The following is a 22,318-nucleotide window of genomic DNA, read 5'->3' as shown; positions in this document are numbered from 1 at the left end:
GAATCTGGGTGAAGACTGGGATTTAGAATTTAGAGATTTTTAGGGCACACACTCTAATGGGTACCTGACTTTAGTTGGGGAAAGTAAAGGCGGTTGGTCATTTGGATGACAACATGACACCCTGCTCATTAACCCTTGGCCAAAGAAACAGATTACCTTAACATCATCTGCCCTATAGATTGCAAGGGCTGAAAGGGAACTTAATATAAATATTTAAAATAAACCAAGTACTACCACTGATTAAATAATATATAGAAAATTTAATTATTTCATCTTTATCTTAAAATAAGTAAAAAAAGACAATTCTTGTCATGACATGATATAAATGTTCAGCTTCTTCTTCTTCCTCCTCATTCTCAATAGAAATGTTTAGCAATTTTATTTTTTTATTTAACATTTTAGTGGCCCTATGGAAGATGGTATCCCCCCAAGAGAGGCCTCTGACCGCCTCAACATTTATCAGGCTCGTTTTGATGAGCTTTGGCGCAAGTACACCACCTACTCTGGCGGTGAAGAACTTTTTGGCCTTCCACTGACAGAATACCCAGACCTAATGAGAATCAAGAAAGAGCTGAATCTGCTGCAGAAACTCTACCAGCTGTACAATACAGTCCTGGAGAATGTCAATGGTTACTATGACATTGCCTGGGCGGAAATCAACATTGAGAAAATCAATTCAGAACTTTTGGACTTTCAAAACAGGTGAGTCAAAAACATTTAATATTGATACACTTTTTATTTATAGAATGATGACAACTTGTTTGTTTTGAGACTATATAAGCTTTAAACACTAAAGGTTTCAAAGTCTGTTTGTCCTTAATCTTTCGAAACAATCAGAAGTTAAAATTTTTGAGTATGTCTTTTTTAAATGAATAATAGTTCTAAGAAGAATATTTCTTTTAGAGTTAAGGTACTTTGATTATGTCCATGTTAGAATAGGGGTGCGATGGCTGAGTGGTTAAGCGCTTGGCTTTTGAACCTGGGCTCCTGGGTTCAAATCTCGGTGAAGACTAGAATTTGAATTTCATGATTTTTAGGGCACCCCTGAGTCCCCCCAACTCTAATGAGTACCTAACTTTAGTTGGGGAAAGTAAAGGCGGTTGGTCGTTGTGCTGGCCACATAACATCCTGCTTGTTAACTATTGGCCAAAGAAACATATTACTTTAAAATCATCTGCCCTATAGATTGCAAGGTCTGAAAGAGGAACTTTTTTGTTATGTTAGAATAGATTGCATAAGTAATGTATTTAACTAGGTTTCTTTAGTAAATTTTGTTTTTACTTAGATGTCGCAAACTGCCCAAGGCCTTAAAAGAATGGCAAGCCTATGAAGATTTGAGGAAGACTATTGATGATTTTAATGAAACCTGTCCACTGCTTGAGATGATGGCTAACAAGGCCATGCAGCAGCGTCACTGGGAACGTATTGCACAGATCACTGGCCACACTTTTGATGTGGAGTCTGAGAACTTTTTGCTTCGAAACCTGATGGAAGCACCTTTACTGAAGTTTAAAGAAGATATTGAGGTAATTGGAAAGAGCATAATTTCTACCCAACAGTTATCTTTGATATTTTTTACAGTAATTTAAAATGTCCTTAGTAAATATGTTCATGTCCTCTGAATTTTCTTGCTTTCTGAATGATAATTAAAAATACAAAGGTATGAATTGTAAGAACTTTGTGCATATATTTAGGATGTGTGTATTTCTGCTGTAAAAGAAAAAGACATTGAAGCTAAACTAAAACAAGTCATCAACGACTGGAGTGCTCAAAATTTCCAATTTGGCAACTTCAAATCAAGAGGAGAACTTCTTCTAAAGGGTAAGTCTGCAGAGAACATAATTGTTGCATAATGTAGACATTGTCATTCAAGCAAGTCCTGACAGGTATTGAGAGAGTCAATATTGTTAATTTTTTTTTTAAGGTGATACAACATCTGAGACAGTAGCTCTAATGGAAGACAGTTTGATGGTGCTGGGAGCTTTGCTAAGTAACAGGTAATAATACTAATACAAGAATTATTTTTTTTTTTACTTTGCTGGTGGTAATGAGCATAAAACATTGATCCTTTTTTTTTCCTCAGGTACAATGCTCCATTCAAACCCAAAATTCAAGAATGGGTTCAGAAGTTGACTGGAACAACAGAAATCATAGAAAACTGGCTGATTGTACAGAATCTCTGGATCTATTTAGAGGCTGTCTTCGTTGGGGGAGATATTGCTAAACAATTGCCACAGGTACAAACACAAAATACAGATTCTATATCATCAACGCTGTGCTCTTTACTTGGAATACAGTGAAATATATCCTAGACTTCATATTAGTAGATACTAGATTAAGGCTATCATTATTACTATATTTATTTATGATCATCATAGAATGTGCTTTTGTTCCAAAAATTTATGTTAAGATGAAACGTTTTCTTTTTCAATTTTTTTATGTGGTGGTGATTGGGCTACAATAAGGAATCTTTATTAAAAACACCTTAGTTAATTAATTTTTTTTTGTACTGTATATTTTATTGCTGACCAGCATTCTATTCCCCCCTTTTCTAAAGACACAGGTGACCTTAACATCATCTGCCCTATTGCTTGCAAGGTCTGAAAGGGATACTTTTACTTTTTTCTTTTTTAAAGATTGATACTATGATAATTTTCTGTTTTTAATTTTATCACTCATTTTAAAACCAGCTGCTGATAATTTATGAATCTAAATATTTATTTTAATATTTATAAGATACTCAAATATTTCTCTTAATCTTAAATGTTCAAGGAAGCCAGGAAGGTAATGTAATGAATACATAGTTGAATGTGGCACACTGAAAGCAAATGTACACCCTAGAATCACAAGAGCTTCTGTCACATTGATTTGATTGTTGAACAATGTTAAATGAACAATCACTGTATATTATATTTCAACTCATTGGCAAAGTCACTCACTTATATAATAGACCAATATTTGTGATCTCTTAATTCACTAAATTTCTCAAGTTATCTTTTACCAATTATTCATATTGCTGTAACTTTTCAAGTTGGTTTAAATTAACTAATTATAAGGCGATAATAAATGTTTCCTACACTACAAATAATTTTCACATAATAAGTGTCTAAACTTTTATAGAGAGAAATGTATTGATATTAGCAAAATGTAATGATTGAAATCAAATTCTGCATTATTGTTGTAACTATGTTCCACAGGAAGCAAAGAGGTTCAGCAACATTGACAAATCCTGGCAGAAAATTATGCAAAGGGCCCATGAGAACTCTAATGTGGTAGGTTGCTGTGTGGGGGATGACACCCTCAGCCAGCTGCTACCTCACCTCCTGGAACAGCTTGAGATCTGTCAGAAGTCACTCACAGGTTATCTAGAGAAGAAAAGGTTGCTGTTCCCAAGGTTTTTCTTCGTGTCAGATCCAGCCTTGCTTGAAATCCTTGGTCAGGCCAGTGACTCTCACACTATTCAGGTAGCCAATTGTAATTTTAAAATAAAGTTTCTACAGAGACATCAATGACTTTCACATTCATCAGGTAGCCAACTCTAATGTTAAAAATAATGCTTCTACAGAAACACCAGTGACTCTCACACTATTCGTAGCCAACTGTAATGTTAAAAATAAAGCTTTACAGAAACACCAAACAAAATGCAGAGAAGACAAATTAGTTTACTATGAGGATTTGTGTAAAATTGAAGACACATTTTACATTTTCATCAATTAATCAAATTTAACAAATGTTCATTAGTAACATAGTTGCAATGTTTGAACTGACATTTAGATTTATGTTGTACTTTTGTTTAAAAACATGTGTTTGTAAAGATATTTATGATCAAATGGATTACATTTCAGAATCACTTACTTAGTGTGTTTGACAATACTCGCCTTGTGACCTTTGATGAAAAAGTGTATGACAAAATTCTGGCAATTAACTCACAGGAAGGAGAAAAAATAGATCTGGATGAATCTGTTAATGCACAGGTATCAATTTTCTTTTGGCGGTACAACAATAAAATGAAACATAATTGTGTAAATAGTATCTTTGTGTATGTTAGTAGTTATCATGTTTTTAACCCATTGAAAATGTTGACTCAAGAGTTTTAGATTTTAAGTTTCAATTCAATTTCATTGAACACAGGGAAATGTAGAGCAGTGGCTTGGCGATCTGCTGAGAATAGGTCGCAGGTCACTCCATGGTATTATCAAGATGGCTGCTGTCACTATTCAGGATCAGGGTTTCAATCTCTTAGAGTTTGAGAATACCTTTCCATCACAGGTAATTAGAATTTATTTTTTCTAGCTTTGTAATTCATGTTTTGTTTAAATTTGCATTTAATGTTCTTTAGTTGAACTAATGCAACTATTTTTTTTTGTCTGCTTTTGTTGCAAATATAGGTTGGTCTGTTGGGTATCCAGATGATATGGACTAAGGATTCTGAAGACGCTTTAAACAGTGCCAGGTCAGACAAGAAGATTATGGCCAACACTAATCAGAAGTTTCTGGACATGTTAAACCTACTGATTGACCAGACGACCAAGGACTTAACCAAGATGGAAAGGACAAAGTATGAGACCCTCATCACAATCCATGTTCACCAGAAGGACATTTTTGATGATTTGGTTAGTACATAAACATGGCCAGCATCTACTGATCTTACTACTTGATCATTCATAGCATTTCATGTAACAAAGAGCTGTTTTTTTTTGTTTTTTTTTTTGTTTAGGAAAAGAACAAAATATAACATTGTGACATTTTTACCACATTAAACTGTTTTATTAAGCTGTTCTTATTATGTCAATATTTAGGCATCTTTTTCAAGCAGCTAATGTCTGTTTTGAAATGAGATAGCTTTGTTTGAAAAATAATTGTATTTATGGGTACATAAACATTTAGTGTAAGGGAAAAAAATGTACAATTAGGTTTAGTTCCAAACAGTTGAAAATACTTTCAAGAAAAAGAAATTAAAAAAATAAAGTCCATGCAAATTGTAGACTGAAAAAAAAAAAAGTAAATTTCATTCTGTCAACTTTAAACTGTGAAGCGTTTCTTTGAATTGTGTCTTCAGGTGCGCATGCATGTCAAGTCTGTGACTGACTTTGAGTGGTTGAAACAGTCCAGGTTCTACTACAAAGAAGACACTGACTCCTGCCTCATCTCTATCACTGATGTTGATTTTACTTACATGATGGAGTTCTTGGGCTGTACAGACAGATTGGTCATCACACCGCTCACTGACAGGTATATAAGTTGTACTGATTTAAAAGACTTGGCACTGCATCATTGCAATGCTGTAATCATTATTTTTTAAGTGCTTTTTATAAAATCTGTTTCCCATGCTTTTGAAGCATGCTTACTGGACTTAGGCCAATTCTATTCTGCAACTTAGTAGATTTTAAACTTTATCCCCAAAATCAGCATGCAGAGAGGAGGACCAGTGGCATAGCTAGGGTGGGGGGAAGAGGGAGGAGAATTAGAAAATCCCCCAGGCCCACACTTGAGGGGGGCCCCCAAATGAGTGGTTTATACCTTAAATATTAAATATTATGCAAAATGCAGGGGCCCTTAAACGATGGAAAATTCCTAGCTATGCCCCTGAGGAGGACTGATCAAAGCTAATGCCTTGGTTTCTATATCATTCAGAGCTTCAAGATTTCTGAAACAAAGCTTTGTTTTGTTCAACCTTTACACTTGAGATACTTTGATAACATTATTTGCATATACATTGCTATGTTCCAGACATGTGTACGTTAAAATGTTATTGGCTTGATACTTTCAGATGTTACATCACACTTGCTCAAGCCCTGGGCATGGCTCTTGGTGGTGCCCCAGCTGGTCCTGCTGGTACTGGTAAGACAGAGACAACTAAAGATATGGGCAGATGTCTTGGCAAATATGTTGTGGTCTTCAACTGTTCGGATCAGATGGACTACAGAGGTTTGGGTAGGATCTACAAAGGTAAGAAAGATTTCTAACTTTCATGATAATTCACTAATCTTCATTGATGTTAATAACTTTTTATTTTTTATATTATATTTTTTTTATTAGCTCAGCAAAATCATAAAAATATACAAAGCAGTTAACTGCGAAAGTTTAATCTTATTTGTTTAGGTTTGGCCCAATCTGGATCCTGGGGATGTTTTGATGAGTTCAATCGTATTGAACTTCCTGTCTTGTCTGTGGCTGCTCAACAAATAGCTATAGTTCTTCAGTGCAAGAAGGAGAGAAAGACTCAGTTTATCTTTACAGATGGTGATAATGTTGATCTCGATCCAGAGTTTGGTCTTTTCTTAACCATGGTATCTATAAAACTTTATTTTCATTGTAATTTTTTTAAAACATAATCTCCTTTTTTTGTGTTTTTAAATGTAGCAAAAATTTAATAACAGTTGTCATTAACTTTTTTAGAACCCTGGCTATGCTGGTCGTCAAGAGTTGCCAGAAAACTTAAAGATCAATTTCAGAACTGTGGCCATGATGGTCCCTGACAGAGCCATCATCATCCGTGTCAAATTGGCTAGTTGTGGGTTTTTACAAAACATAGTGCTGGCCAAAAAGTTCTACACACTGTACAAGCTTTGTGAGGAGCAGCTATCCAAACAGGTGACTGAATTGTTTGTTTCATTCACTACGATTGCTCATTCTATATTTTTAGTTTAAGTTTGGTATTCTTTAGCATCACTATAGCTTGGGTTTTCTCATAGGTTCACTATGACTTTGGTTTGCGTAACATTCTGTCTGTGCTGAGAACCTTGGGGGCCTTCAAGAGAGCCAACCCAGAAGATGGTGAGCCAATGATTGTGATGAGAGTCCTCAGGGACATGAACTTGTCTAAACTGGTAGATGAGGATGAGCCATTGTTTATGTCTCTCATTGAGGATCTGTTCCCTGGCATGACCCTGGACAAGGCTGGATATCCTGAGATGGAAGCAGCTATCGAACGCAAGGTAAATCATTTGTAAAATTTTATGTTATACTGAAATTTAAGAAAGATATTAATCTAATTTATCCTTGCAACAAATTTGCTTAAGCACATAAATATTTCAAAGGAAACACTAGCTTAAAAAAATGATATAGCAGAATACTTAATGAGTGATTGTGATATGAATGCGCTTTTAACCCCCTGATAGTGGACAAACAGGTTTTATAAAATAATAATACAGTTATAAGCCCCTACATTTCAGTAGTTTGTGACCATCAAATATCTTACAGTTTTATATCATCTCCAACCTTTTAAGTTGATTATATGTACATATTATTATTTAAATGTTCTGTCATGTCTGTAAGCAATTACATAATCTCATTTTTTTTTTAGGTGACAGAAGCTGGTCTTATCAACCATGGCCCTTGGATTCTGAAACTGATTCAGCTGTATGAGACTCAGCGTGTGCGTCATGGAATGATGACACTAGGACCTAGTGGCGCTGGTAAGACCTGCTGCATTCACACTTTGATGAAGTCCATGACTGAATGCGGCACCCCACACAAGGAAATGAGGATGAACCCCAAGGCCATTACAGCCCCCCAGATGTTTGGCCGTCTTGATGTGGCCACCAATGATTGGACAGATGGTATATTCTCAACCCTGTGGAGGAGGACCCATAAAACAAAGAAGGTGAATAGTTTGAAGAGTTCAGTTTCTTTTGGTTTCTTATCTTTCAAATAAGCAAGTTAACGTAAAAGTTAATTGATAGCCCATTGATAAAAATATGGGATATAGTTTTAGTTTTAAAAATATGAACAAGTTTATTGTTCTATTTTCATCTCTTAACTACTCAAAGGGTGTCTGAACATTGTTATATCCTTGCAATCTCAAAGTAAGTTGTTGTCATTGGAACATAGGAAAGAATTTAGCTCTTCTGGGTTAATGACCAATAGTAATCAAAATGATTTCATAATTCTAAGAATAATTTATTCCCTCAGGGTGAACATGTCTGGCTAGTGCTGGATGGCCCTGTTGATGCAATCTGGATTGAGAACCTTAACTCTGTCTTGGATGATAACAAGACCTTGACATTGGCCAATGGTGATCGTATACCCATGGCACCAAACTGTAAAATTATCTTTGAGGTCCACAACATTGACAATGCCTCGCCAGCCACAGTATCACGTAACGGCATGGTCTTCATGTCCAGCTCTGTGTTAGACTGGAACCCAATATTAAAAGGTATAAGTATAGCACCATAGAAACTAGATTACACTTATGTTAAAACATACAGTTTATCATTGATAAATACTAATGGTAGACTTCATGGTTTTCACATTAAAAGGACTTCATTTGAATTCAGGAGAAGATTGGGATCTTTACAGGGACTGGAAAACTGAACTTAAATTTACTGATTTTGTTTGTTTTTTCACATCTTTGGCAGATGATTTTGTTTAATTACAAAAATGATTTAAAAATTTATATTTGTGTAACGTTTAAAAAATATTTTTAGAGATAACACAAGAAATTTCTTTGTTAAAGGTTGGCTGCTCAAAAGACCTCCACAACAACAAGATTCAATCTACTCAGCATTTGAATCAGTTTTCTCCAGACTTTATTTGTTTGTCACACAAAACTTGGAGCCAAAGATGGAGGTGAATGGCTATAGAATTAATAAATAGCTTGCTTTATATAATATAATATAATATAATATAATAAAAGAATAATAGCCCCTAAAGATTTTGTTTGAATTAATAATGATTCTTAAAATACTCTTTTTTTTTCAATGCAAGGGGATAGTCAAATTTATTCAAATTATTTGATAGTCTGCAACATTTGTATCATTTCTCTTTATGTAATTTTATTTTACACTTTATATTACATTAATGCTTATCATCTTATATAGAATTTGAACAGAGAAAATCTTTGTCCACTTTAGGTGTTAGAATGTAATTACATTCGCCAAGCAATTGATCTGCTAGAAGGTCTACTTCCTGGTGGAGAGGATCCTAAAGACATCACAACTGAACATACCAAAAGACTTATAGTTTTTGCACTTATGTTTTCTGTTGGAGCTCTTCTTGAGTTGGAAGACAGAAAAAAGGTAACATCAATACTTTTTTAAAATTATGATTTGAATGGTCAGAAGATAAAATATTTTTTTTGGCAGCATGGTCATTTGCTATATTTTAAACTAAAAGTTAAACTATATTTTTTGTCAATTGCTGTCTTCATTTTTTTCTGCTTTGTATTTTATTGTTTGTTGAATACAAAAGGGATTTGTCTAGTTTTATTTATCTTGATTACCTTTTTTATTTTTTGGTTTAAAAATATATTTTACTAATTATTAGGTTGACACATCACTTGTAGAAATATTCACCATTAGAACATTAAGAAAAACTCTTTTGAGAAATTTCTATACATTTTTAGTTCTTGAAATTAATAACCTAATGACCTATCTAATTACAGATGCAGGAATGGCTTCAGCAAAACTGTAACCTGCCATTACCAAAACTGAACAATGATGACACAATCTATGAGTATGTTGTTAGTGAAACTGGAGAGTGGGAACACTGGAAGTCAAGGGTCAGTCAAAGAGATTTTTTTTTCTGCTCACAGAGATTCTTACCCAAACTTTGCAGATTTGTTTAAAGCCTATTATTTTCTTATTGACATTCAAGCACAATATCTGCTTCTTTGATTCTCAGGTTCCTGAATATGAGTATCCCATCGACTCTACTCCAGAGTACACTTCTATCCTCGTGCCCAATGTTGACAATGTGAGAACTGATTTCTTGATCAAGACCATAGCCAAGCAAGGCAAAGCTGTCTTACTCATTGGTGAACAGGTATGTGTCACACTGCTGTTAATTGTATGCGGTGGAAATTTCAGTGTCATAAATGTTTTCAATAATGAGCAACCTTAAAATAATAATTAAAGTCATTTACTCTGTACATGTTTACCAACAAACAATATCAACATATCTACATATAAACAGAATTACAAACTTTGTAGAAAAATTAGTTTAAAGGTTCTACTTAATTGTTTTTATTAACCTTGGTCTGTGTGAAATTATTTCTTAAGAAACCTTGGTCTGTGTGAAATTATTTCTTAAGAAACCTTGGTCTGTGTGAAATTATTTCTTAAGAAACCTTGGTCTGTGTGAAATTATTTCTTAAGAAACCTTGGTCTGTGTGAAATTATTTCTTAAGAAACCGTGGTCTGTGTGAAATTATTTCTTAAGAAACCTTGGTCTGTGTGAAATTATTTCTTAAGAAACCTTGGTCTGTGTGAAATTATTTCTTAAGAAACCTTGGTCTGTGTGAAATTATTTCTTAAGAAACCTTGGTCTGTGTGAAATTATTTCTTAAGAAACCTTGGTCTGTGTGAAATTATTTCTTAAGAAACCTTGGTCTGTGTGAAATTATTTCTTAAGAAACCTTGGTCTGTGTGAAATTATTTCTTAAGAAACCTTGGTCTGTGTGAAATTATTTCTTAAGAAACCTTGGTCTGTGTGAAATTATTTCTTAAGAAACCTTGGTCTGTGTGAAATTATTTCTTAAGAAACCTTGGTCTGTGTGAAATTATTTCTTAAGAAACCTTGGTCTGTGTGAAATTATTTCTTAAGAAACCTTGGTCTGTGTGAAATTATTTCTTAAGAAACCGTGGTCTGTGTGAAATTATTTCTTAAGAAACCTTGGTCTGTGTGAAATTATTTCTTAAGAAACCTTGGTCTGTGTGAAATTATTTCTTAAGAAACCTTGGTCTGTGTGAAATTATTTCTTAAGAAACCTTGGTCTGTGTGAAATTATTTCTTAAGAAACCTTGGTCTGTGTGAAATTATTTCTTAAGAAACCTTGGTCTGTGTGAAATTATTTCTTAAGAAACCTTGGTCTGTGTGAAATTATTTCTTAAGAAACCTTGGTCTGTGTGAAATTATTTCTTAAGAAACCTTGGTCTGTGTGAAATTATTTCTTAAGAAACCTTGGTCTGTGTGAAATTATTTCTTAAGAAACCTTGGTCTGTGTGAAATTATTTCTTAAGAAACCTTGGTCTGTGTGAAATTATTTCTTAAGAAACCTTGGTCTGTGTGAAATTATTTCTTAAGAAACTATAGAATTGAATGAACAAAGTTGTTCATTCTTGTACCAAGTTAATAATTAATTCACAAATACATATCAAGGATTAGTTTGAAGGCTGCAGTATTAAATAATGAGAATTTTCTGGAAAATACCTAGAATTTATTTTCCATCTGTCATCTTTGTTTTGGACATTTAGGGAACTGCCAAGACTGTCATGGTGCAAGGTTACTGCAACAAATTTGATCCTGAGGAACATGTCTTCAAGAGTTTCAACTTTTCCAGTGCAACCACTCCCATGATGTTTCAGGTGAGTCTGTTTGTATCATTAGATAACTAGCGTGTGTCATAAATATTCTAGTACAGGTCTCTGGTTGTCAGTCTTCCTAAAGTATGATGCTTCTAAATCATAATATTCAAAAATTCAAAACTCTTCTGTGTAATCTTACAAGTAGTTTGACAAGCACTGTACTAGACTCTTCTGTGTAATCTTACAAGTAGTTTGACAAGCACTGTACTAGACTCTTCTGTGTATCTTACAAGTAGTTTGACAGCACTGTACTAGACTCTTCTGTGTAATCTTACAAGTAGTTTGACAAGCACTGTACTAGACTCTTCTGTGTAATCTTACATGTAGTTTGACAAGCGCTGTACTAGACTCTTCTGTGTAATCTTACAAGTAGTTTGACAAGCACTGTACTAGACTCTTCTGTGTAATCTTACATGTAGTTTGACAAGCACTGTACTAGACTCTTCTGTGTAATCTTACAAGTAGTTTGACAAGCACTGTTCTAGACTCTTCTGTGTAATCTTACAAGTAGTTTGATAAGCACTGTACTAGACTCTTCTGTGTAATCTTACAAGTAGTTTGACAAGCACTGTACTAGACTCTTCTGTGTAATCTTACATGAAGTTTGACAAGCACTGTACTAGACTCTTCTGTGTAATCTTACATGTAGTTTGACAAGCACTGTACTAGACTCTTCTGTGTAATCTTACATGTAGTTTGACAAGCACTGTACTAGACTCTTCTGTGTATCTTACAAGTAGTTTGACAAGCACTGTACTAGACTCTTCTGTGTAATCTTACAAGTAGTTTGACAAGCACTGTACTAGACTCTTCTGTGTAATCTTACAAGTAGTTTGACAAGCACTGTACTAGACTTTTCTGTGTAATCTTACATGTAGTTTGACAAGCACTGTACTAGACTCTTCTGTGTAATCTTACATGTAGTTTGACAAGCACTGTACTAGACTCTTCTGTGTAATCTTACAAGTAGTTTGACAAGCACTGTTCTAGACTCTTCTGTGTAATCTTACAAGTAGTTTGATAAGCACTTTACTAGACTCTTCTGTGTAATCTTACAAGTAGTTTGACAAGCACTGTACTAGACTCTTCTGTGTAATCTTACATGAAGTTTGACAAGCACTGTACTAGACTCTTCTGTGTAATCTTACATGTAGTTTGACAAGCACTGTACTAGACTCTTCTGTGTAATCTTATATGTAGTTTGACAAGCACTGTACTAGACTCTTCTGTGTCTTACAAGTAGTTTGATAAGCACTGTACTAGACTCTTCTGTGTAATCTTACAAGTAGTTTGACAAGCACTGTACTAGACTCTTCTGTGTAATCTTATATGTAGTTTGACAAGCACTGTACTAGACTCTTCTGTGTCTTACAAGTAGTTTGATAAGCACTGTACTAGACTCTTCTGTGTAATCTTACAAGTAGTTTGACAAGCACTGTACTAGACTCTTCTGTGTAATCTTACAAGTAGTTTGACAAGCACTGTACTAGACTCTTCTGTGTAATCTTACAAGTAGTTTGACAAGCACTGTATTAGACTCTTCTGTGTAATCTTACATGTAGTTTGACAAGCACTGTACTAGACTCTTCTGTGTAATCTTACATGTAGTTTGACAAGCACTGTACTAGACTCTTCTGTGTATCTTACAAGTAGTTTGACAAGCACTGTACTAGACTCTTCTGTGTATCTTACAAGTAGTTTGACAAGCACTGTACTAGACTCTTCTGTGTAATCTTACAAGTAGTTTGACAAGCACTGTACTAGACTCTTCTGTGTAATCTTACATGTAGTTTGACAAGCACTGTACTAGACTCTTCTGTGTTTCTAATGTGTCTTGTCACCAATGCTATTCTATTACTACAGAGAACCATTGAGAGCTATGTTGACAAGAGAATGGGGACAACATATGGACCACCAGCTGGCAAGAAAATGACAGTGTTTGTAGATGACATCAACATGCCTGTAATCAATGAATGGGGTGATCAGGTACAAAACATCTCTTTGTTTAAACAGCACTAAACTATATCAACAATAAACTTAATTTTTTCTGGGTAGTAATATGCATAATTTGATGTTTTCTAGATATTTAGAAATTAGCTTGAAATATCTAGTGTTATTGTGTATGTTTGTAAGAGTAAAAAAAATTTGTATTTAGTTATTCAAACTCTTTATTATTTCAACTGCATTCTTTAGAATTAATTTCACTTTCTGATACATTGCTTTATAAAATGGGTCATCAACATTTGTATCTAAAATTTTTCACTCTCCAGCTTTATTTAGGACACTGTTTTTTAGTTTTGTATTGTATGGACCATCTGTTATTTGGTGTTCCGTACTTAATTGAACATAGCAATGAGATGAGATCAAATTATAGCTGAATTTTTTTTTACTAATTTTTGTATTGCTAGGTGACAAATGAAATCACCAGACAGATGATGGAATACAAAGGATTTTACAACTTGGAAAAACCTGGCGAGTATACCAATCTAGTAGATGTTCAGATGATTGCAGCCATGATTCATCCTGGTGGTGGCCGCAATGACATCCCTCAGAGGCTAAAGCGTGCCTTTAACATCTTCAACTGCACTCTGCCATCAAATGCCTCCATTGACAAGATTTTCAACACAGTTGGCCTTGGTCATTTCATAAAGGTATTGGAAAATAAAACGTATTCATTTTACATATTAGTTTAACATTTCAGCATGAAAGTCACATACAAATTGGTTATGTCTGAAATGTCCCAGACATATTTCTTATCACTTAATGGGCAACTTCTTTGAACTGTACATTTCTTTTCATTAGAAACTTTCTAGATCTAATTATTCTTGTAAATCTGATCTTTATTTTTCTCAAAGTTTTAAGTTTCAAAATGGATATTGTGTTCTGTTTAAAAGGAAAGGGGTTTCTCTAATGAAGTGCATGAGCTGGTCAAGATGTTAGTACCAGCTACCAGACATTTGTGGCAGAAAACTAAAGTAAAAATGTTACCAACTCCAGCCAAGTTTCATTATGTGTTCAACTTGAGAGATTTATCTAGGATCTGGCAAGTGAGTTCTTTGATTGCATTTTGAGTCATTTCCTGATAAATTAGACTTTTTTTTGTTGTCTTAATCCATTTTTTAAATTTATTTTATATATTTGTATTGTAAACTCTTTTGCTTATATTAATGAAATAGCTAATGGTTTAATTGTTCTTTAATAAAATATTCATGAAGTGAAAGCTTGACCTTTGTTGTTCCAAAGGGCATGCTCAAAACAATTAGTGAAGTGGTGTCGAACACAGGAGTTCTAATGTCCTTATGGAAACATGAGGCCACCAGAGTTATTGCTGATCGCTTCACAGAAACAACTGACAAGGAATGGTTTGAGAAGATGATCAAACAGGTAAATTTTTTGTTTTTCAAATATGACTCATACAAACGCTCAAATAAATGAAGCTCTACAGTTGAATCATTACATCAAATGAGCTCTATGCCATATTTTCAGCTATGTATTAAATATGTTTGTAAAGAGTTTTCTTATGGAACAGTTTTGTCTTGTATGTAGTTCTTTAAAAAATGAGGTTGTAAATGTTCATTATTTGTTATTGAACTTAATATTTAGATTGCTGAAGAAGACTGTGGTGGTGCCATGGCCAGTGCTATGGATGCTGAGCCTTACTTTGTAGATTTCTTGAGAGATGCCCCTGAACCTACAGGTAAATAAGTTACTTGTGCTACTAGCAGCTTCCATTATTCCATATTATTCACTTAATGAAGTTGCAATATCTTTAATTATTTTATATATATGACAATATACTTTACCCCTTTCTGTACAGTATATTAAACTATTCCTGTCCAGTGAGCCTAGTTATTGTAACATCAGCAGCTGCTCTAATGAACTTACTTTACGTTGTTTACAAAATTATTTCATACCAATAATGCCTGGAATATTTGTGCAGGAGAGGAAGCAGAAGATGCTGACCTTGAAGCTCCAAAAATCTATGAACCAATCCCAAGTCTAGAGGCTTTAGCAGAGAAACTTCAGCAGTACCAAGCAGGCTACAATGAAACCATCAGAGGAAGTGGAATGGATCTTGTATTTTTCAAGGTAAATAAATGCTTGCTGAACTATATATTACTAGGTTGAATGTTCTATAAATTTAATAAGGTAACATTTTCTTGTAATTTTGTAAAAACCAATACTTATAAAATTAAAATTATACACATATAGAGCTCTGAGTTGTTACTTGCAACAAAAAGATCATGAAATTCTAGTATTTTAGTTTTTTAATGTGGAAGTGTTATAGTGGCAGTAGTATGTTTGCCAAATAATGCTTAGAAAAAATGTGTTGTTTGTCATTATACTTTTTAATGCTGAAGAGATATTTTTTATAAGCTTTTGGTGTTCAAACATGAATTAGATTGTATAAAATTGAAAATACTTTTTCTTAATCTTTAAAATAGTTTAAGTCTTATGCTAACTGAATAATGTAATTATTTATTAGGATGCCATGACAAACCTGATTAAAATATCTCGCATCATCCGCACACCACGTGGACATGCGCTACTGGTTGGTGTCGGAGGCTCAGGCAAACAAAGTTTAACAAGATTGGCATCATTCATTGCTGGCTATTCAACTTTCCAGATTACTCTGACAAGGTGTGTACACAGAATTGACAATAAAATTCATTGATTAAAGTTTGATTTCAAAGCATGCATAAAAGAATTTTTATTTTACCATCATTTGTCATCTTAATAAAAGAACAAACTGTTCTTTACCTTGTGATTTATTGTAGTTTACTACTACTCTCATTTATCTCTTTGTCAGTCTAATTAGTCTAGGTGTTTTTCAACAAGTGTTTGTAGTTTTGTGTTTTCTTTAGTTTTAAGTTTTGAAACTGTTGGTTTACATCTTTCACTGTTTATGAAGTAGTCCTAATGTTAAGAATTATTTTATTCTTAGATTAATGATAAAATACTTAGAAATAAAAAATATGAACATGATCATGAATATTTCACTTTACTTTATACAGGTCCTATAACACAAGCAATTTACTGGAAGACCTGAAAAATCTGTACAGGAGAGCTGGCCAAACTGGCAAAGGTGTCACTTTCCTTTTTACTGACAATGAAATTAAAGATGAAGCTTTCCTTGAATATATGAACAATATTTTATCATCTGGAGAGGTCTGTACAGATGTGATTAAAAAGACTATAAACATATATATTCTAAATATTTTATTTTAGACTTTATCTCATCATATATTCAGGTTAACTTATTGGGCTTGTATTTCTGCCACACTACACTGTTTTTTTTTTTAACTGAATATTTTAACTATTTTATTACTTTTTTCCCTATTACAACTTCACAATTAGAATGTCTTCTTCCCATTTAGTTTTTTAGATCATAACTTGGCCAATAGCTAGTGAAGAGTAGCTGCTTTTCCTTACAGGGGCTACTAAAAATAGCTAATCAATAAACAATTTTAAAAAATAAATTATTAGAGTATTTTTGTTATAGTCATTATCAAGATTAATCATATGTATTAGATACAAATTTTAGCACCTCTTCTTTTTCTTGCATCACATTGAATAAGTTTAACATATTAGATGGAATTCTTTAATGGAAATATTATGAAACACTATTTGAGTAATTAGTTCATACATTTTTATGCATTTGACCTGAAAAATGAAACCTTTGCTAGCTTCTCAAATTATTTACATTCCAAACACTTCCTGATTCCTTAAAATATTTATTTATTTAGTAACAGAATGAAAATCTCAGTCATAATTATTTCTGCAGGTGTCTGGTCTGTTTGCTCGTGATGAAATGGATGAAATATTGCAAGAGCTGATAGCAGTGATGAAAAGAGAACATCCTCGCAGGCCACCCACCAATGAAAACTTGTATGACTACTACCTGTCACGTGTCAGAGAGAACCTTCACGTTGTTCTTTGTTTCTCACCAGTCAGTTGCTTATATTTGTTAAAAATAACTTTTATTTAGCACAGAAAAATCAAGATGGGAAATGGAATTAATAAAATATGTTGTTTTTTTTAGGTGGGAGAGAAGTTCCGCAACCGCTCTCTCAAGTTTCCAGGTCTGATCTCTGGATGCACCATGGACTGGTTCCAAAGATGGCCTAAAGATGCTTTGATTGCAGTGTCCAACCACTTCTTGTCATCCTTTGACATTACCTGTACACCCACTGTCAAGACTGCTGTTGTTAATACAATGGGATTGTTCCAGGTAAGAAAAGAGTGTCTCTTGTTGGTAATGAAAATATGTCAGAAAATAAATACATATAGGGCCTACATGAATGATCAAAATAACAAAAAATGATGGAAGTCATACTATAGAATTTTTTTGATTATACTCTTTTTGTTGAGTTGAAGATCTAATTTTTTAAAATTCAAACTAGATTGGCATAAATACTTGGTAGACATTGTTGTATTTATTTCAAATCAAATGTTTAGATAAGGAAAAAATTGTTTAATGTACATTCTAAGGTTTATTATACACAAAATTTTGTGAAAAACGTATTGATGCATGTAATGACTTTTGAACACCAATGTGAGATGAATCTTCTACTAATTTCACTTTATGTGTGTGTAATCCTGTAGGACCTGGTAGCAGAGATGTGTGTTGAATACTTCCAGAGGTTCCGTCGCCAGACACATGTCACTCCCAAGTCTTACCTTTCATTTATTGCTGGCTATAAAGTCATTTACAAGGAGAAGAAAGAAGAAATTGGACTTTTAGCGCATAGAATGAACACAGGTAATGCAATGTGACACTTACATATATATTAAGCATGACAATGTGAGGAAGCAGATGTAGATAAACATTAATGCAAAAAATATGAATATGCATGATTTTAGAGACCACTACGTCTGTCAATGGACATAGCTTACAGTTTACACACACCTGCTAGTAATTTTGATTAACACTGCTTATTCCTCTCTTATGGCTTTTGTTTTTCCATTTTTTAATTTCCAGCACAATCCAACCAATATATTTATTGCATCATTTTCTTAGCCTAAATATGTTGAATATATTGTGTGCCAGGTCTTGAGAAGCTGATTGAGGCCACAGAATCTGTGAATGAACTCAGTAAAGAATTGGCAGTCAAAGAAAAGGAGCTTGCTGTTGCCTCTAAGAAAGCTGACCAAGTCTTGGCAGAGGTCACAGTGAAAGCTCAGGCTGCTGAGAAGGTTAAGGCTCAAGTGCAGAAGGTCAAAGATAAAGCTCAGGCCATCGTAGATTCTATTTCTGTAAGTTCATATAACCAACTATTTGGTATCAAGAGTATTTGCAAAGTATACCATAAAGTGAAATTGTTTTTGTGAAAAAGGAAATGTACATTTTTACTTTAAATATGTAATTTAAAAAAAATAATAAAAAAGTTAAAAAATGTTTTAAACCAAAGAAAAATCTAGTCTACTTCTATCACTTATATAATAGATGCTTGTTCCATAATTTTAAAAAGCTGCGTTGATAAAATTTTAAATTGTTTAGAAATGTTTCTTTTCTCATTTAGTTACCAATTTCCTAAAAAAAAATTGAAATTGATTCTGAAAAAGGCTTATTATAAACCATTCTTTAAAAACATTTATATAACTAACTCTTCTGCCAACCTTTGATCAATCAGGTGGATAAGGCAGCAGCAGAAGAGAAACTGGAAGCTGCTCGACCAGCTCTAGAAGAAGCAGAAAATGCTCTGTCTACAATCAAACCAGCCCACATCTCTACTGTGCGTAAGCTGGCTAAACCTCCACATTTAATCATGAGGATTATGGATTGTTGTCTTTTGTTGTTCCAGGTAACATAATGTAGTTTACTGTTGAGAATTTGTACTTCATGTCTTTACACTAAAGGAAATGAAAAATGTTTCTAAGTGTATACGTAACTTAAAAAACTTTTCTTTTTTTTTTTAAATATCACCAAATTATTTTCTTATTTTTTCAAGATGTTATTATCCAACTATTTTAGAATATTATTGTTATAGATGTTTATTTAATGGACATATTTGGTGTACAAATGACTGAAGCATATTTTCAAATTAATTATGTATTATCTTACACACTCTTTAGAGGAGACTGGATCCAGTCACTCAAGATCCAGAGAGGAACTGTGTCAAACCATCTTGGAGTGAAGCGCTGAAACTAATGAACTCTGCTAACTTTTTAGGTCAACTTCTCAACTTCCAGAAAGTGAGTTGATCAACTATATCCTATAGATTGAAATGTTATTTTAAAATTGTCAGTTTAAACTGAATTTACCATGTGGGGGGGATGTGTGGCTGAAATCTTAATTCAATCGTCTACCTATCAAGGGGGCTCAAGTTCGTAATCCAACTTGATTAGAGTTGTGTTAGCTGAGCACCTTGAAAGGAAGCAGGGTCAACCTTCTCTCAGTTACCCTCTGCCCACACTGGTCCACAAAAGAGATTGGACCATAGTGCACTGAGCAGCTTATAAATATGAACTTTGTGCTAAATAAAAACCAAAACAAAAAATTGGAATACTTTGTTAATATTTAAATAAAATGAATATATATTGTGTGTTTAAACTAAATTATAGAAACCACACAATTAATAAGTTTTGAAAATAATCACATCAAAACAGATAAATCAATAACTATTGTTATTTTTGCATTCAAACATTTAAATGACTAAGTTTTGCCTTTTGTCAAGGATGTATTTCAGCATTTAAATCAATAACTATAGGTATATTTGGTCCAGGACACATTGAAATAATTTGGTCAATATTTTTTGTGTTTATAGGACACTATTAATGCAGAAACTGTTGAGTTGCTAGAAGTGTATCTCACTCAGGAGGACTACAACTTTGATAATGCCAAGAAAGTCTGTGGAGATGTGGCTGGTCTCTGCTCCTGGACATCAGCCATGTCCTTCTTCTACAGCATTAATGTTGAGGTCTTGCCTCTGAAGGTCAGTTAAATATGTAGTAGTCTTTTGAACTAGCAATTTCATGAAAATCTCAACACCATGAAAATGCCATCTTTATCTGTCAATGTAGATTCATTTAATTAGCATCTTTGTGGGTTTTTTTTCCAACTATTTGTGTATATTTTAGTAAGTCTAGGTTAGTGCTAACTTTTAAAACATTTAAGCAATAAGCTGAAATCCAAAACTATTATAATAACTGTACAATAACTGATAATGATATTGAATATTTGTAGACATGTCATACTATTTAAAACACAATGTACACACTCTAGGCTAATCTCATCAAACAAGAAGCTAGGCTGAATGCAGCCAATGCAGATTTAGCTCAAGCTCAGGCTCAACTGGATGAAAAACAGAAAGAACTTGATGAGGTTCAGGCCTTGTTTGATGCAGCCATGGCAGAAAAACAGGTAAAGATTTGGTGAATTTTTAAATATTTTTACCTTATCCCAGAAACTAATAAAGCTTATTTTTTATATTTACTTGGTATGTTTAAGTCCTACAAATTCATTTTATTTTGTATTGATGTATGTGTAATGACAATTTGCTTACAATTTAATTACATGTTCAATAGTAATGTGTTCCTGTATATATTTTTATTTTTTTGACTGAGCAATAAGTAATCAGTGTCCATCTAAATATAAATTGCACTGAAATATTAATCAACCAACGTGTCACAGGCTTTGATGGATGATGCTGAAGCTTGCCGTAGAAAGATGAACAATGCTGAAGCTCTAATCAATGGTCTGTCTGGAGAGAAGATCAGATGGACAGAGGCCAGCAAGACTTTTGAAGCACAGATCCAGAGACTTGTTGGTGATGTCCTTCTTGCCACAGGTTTCTTGTCCTACACAGGACCATTCAACCAAGAATTCCGCAATCTGATGTTACGAAACTGGAAGAAAGAAATGCAAGCTGTCAAAATACCATTTAGTGATGTAAGAAAAAATTGATTTTTAACATTCTTCAAATCTTAAACCTGAATACTAACCAATTGTTCATAAAGAAAAGACAATAAATCTTTTTATGATTAATAAACATTTTTGTGCTGTAATTTAAAAAAAAAAGTTTTTTAGAAACTGCTTTTTTTTTATTTATTGACAAGAAATTTGTACCAATGAATCCGTATGAATATTGACTTTTTAAAATTGGGCTTTTATAAAATTACTATCCTGTAACTTTTAATTGTTATTTTTATGCTGAAAAAAAATTCAACAAAATATAAACTTGAAAAAAATAGAAATGAATGAGCATGAGTGTTTAGTAATGGAAATAAAATATTTAATGTATAATATACCATTCACAGTCCACAAATACTAATGAATCACATGGCATGAAATTCTGAATTGTTTTCCAATGTACTGCCCTATATTTCACTAGGATCTGAACATCATCTCTATGTTAGTGCTAAACACAACCATCTCAGAGTGGAACCTTCAGGGACTGCCCAATGATGAACTCTCTATTCAGAATGGTCTTATTGTCACCAAGGCTTCCAGATATCCTCTGCTGATTGATCCACAAGGTCAAGGTAAAGCTTGGATCAAAAACAAGGAGGGCAGCAATGAGCTGCAGGTCAGTGCTCAATATTTACAAAGATTTTTAATGTGGGATATTTATTTTTTTATTTTTTTTTAACAGCGAACTAAATAAATATTACATTATAAGTATTTTTTGTTTTACATTTTTTGCTACCTTCATTAATTATGATAGAATTTGTGTTGCCAAAAGTCATTATTTTCTTTTACATAATTTATAAGACATTGTCTCTGAATTAAAAAAACAACAACAACTAAGGTATATAACATTTGTTATTGTATAGCCCACAAAATGATAAAATATTGTGCATAATGATTTAATGATTTTTGTTCAATATTAATTTTAAAATGTATTTGTGTATTTTTTTTTCACCTATCAATTTTGTTCAAAAGCAGTAGCCATGATTTCATCTAATGAAACATAAAAGTAACTGAAATGTTTTAAAAAAAAAAGACCTCAAATACATTTTCATATGTTAGTCGTTCTATGAGCAACCATAACATATGTATAATTTGTTGT

At 33.2% G+C, this 22,318-nt stretch overlaps 1 protein-coding gene across 1 annotated transcript in view; it reads left to right on the top strand.

Annotated features, from left to right (window-relative positions):
* LOC106057595 (dynein axonemal heavy chain 5-like) overlaps positions 1-22,318 on the top strand; it is a 52,249-nt gene that overhangs the window by 18,504 nt on the left and 11,427 nt on the right. Inside the window, exons 29-67 of the mRNA XM_013214843.2 lie at positions 403-702; positions 1,286-1,526; positions 1,695-1,821; positions 1,925-1,997; positions 2,084-2,237; positions 3,198-3,464; positions 3,846-3,974; positions 4,132-4,269; positions 4,389-4,613; positions 5,060-5,232; positions 5,771-5,949; positions 6,103-6,290; positions 6,400-6,594; positions 6,696-6,938; positions 7,307-7,606; positions 7,915-8,158; positions 8,459-8,571; positions 8,856-9,020; positions 9,386-9,502; positions 9,625-9,765; positions 11,196-11,306; positions 13,170-13,292; positions 13,715-13,957; positions 14,201-14,353; positions 14,550-14,690; positions 14,910-15,003; positions 15,247-15,395; positions 15,793-15,947; positions 16,322-16,475; positions 17,092-17,256; positions 17,350-17,538; positions 17,913-18,069; positions 18,358-18,563; positions 18,941-19,111; positions 19,383-19,502; positions 20,075-20,242; positions 20,533-20,670; positions 20,941-21,198; positions 21,641-21,835. Of these exons, the coding sequence (XP_013070297.1) occupies positions 403-702; positions 1,286-1,526; positions 1,695-1,821; positions 1,925-1,997; positions 2,084-2,237; positions 3,198-3,464; positions 3,846-3,974; positions 4,132-4,269; positions 4,389-4,613; positions 5,060-5,232; positions 5,771-5,949; positions 6,103-6,290; positions 6,400-6,594; positions 6,696-6,938; positions 7,307-7,606; positions 7,915-8,158; positions 8,459-8,571; positions 8,856-9,020; positions 9,386-9,502; positions 9,625-9,765; positions 11,196-11,306; positions 13,170-13,292; positions 13,715-13,957; positions 14,201-14,353; positions 14,550-14,690; positions 14,910-15,003; positions 15,247-15,395; positions 15,793-15,947; positions 16,322-16,475; positions 17,092-17,256; positions 17,350-17,538; positions 17,913-18,069; positions 18,358-18,563; positions 18,941-19,111; positions 19,383-19,502; positions 20,075-20,242; positions 20,533-20,670; positions 20,941-21,198; positions 21,641-21,835 (6,802 nt within the window). The remainder of the gene's footprint in view (positions 1-402; positions 703-1,285; positions 1,527-1,694; positions 1,822-1,924; positions 1,998-2,083; positions 2,238-3,197; positions 3,465-3,845; positions 3,975-4,131; positions 4,270-4,388; positions 4,614-5,059; positions 5,233-5,770; positions 5,950-6,102; positions 6,291-6,399; positions 6,595-6,695; positions 6,939-7,306; positions 7,607-7,914; positions 8,159-8,458; positions 8,572-8,855; positions 9,021-9,385; positions 9,503-9,624; positions 9,766-11,195; positions 11,307-13,169; positions 13,293-13,714; positions 13,958-14,200; positions 14,354-14,549; positions 14,691-14,909; positions 15,004-15,246; positions 15,396-15,792; positions 15,948-16,321; positions 16,476-17,091; positions 17,257-17,349; positions 17,539-17,912; positions 18,070-18,357; positions 18,564-18,940; positions 19,112-19,382; positions 19,503-20,074; positions 20,243-20,532; positions 20,671-20,940; positions 21,199-21,640; positions 21,836-22,318) is intronic.

This window comes from Biomphalaria glabrata, chromosome 6, assembly GCF_947242115.1.
Source record: "Biomphalaria glabrata chromosome 6, xgBioGlab47.1, whole genome shotgun sequence".
Taxonomy (NCBI): domain Eukaryota; kingdom Metazoa; phylum Mollusca; class Gastropoda; family Planorbidae; genus Biomphalaria; species Biomphalaria glabrata.
Note: the sequence above shows the minus strand (reverse complement) of the source record. Positions and strands in the feature narration are given on the sequence as shown.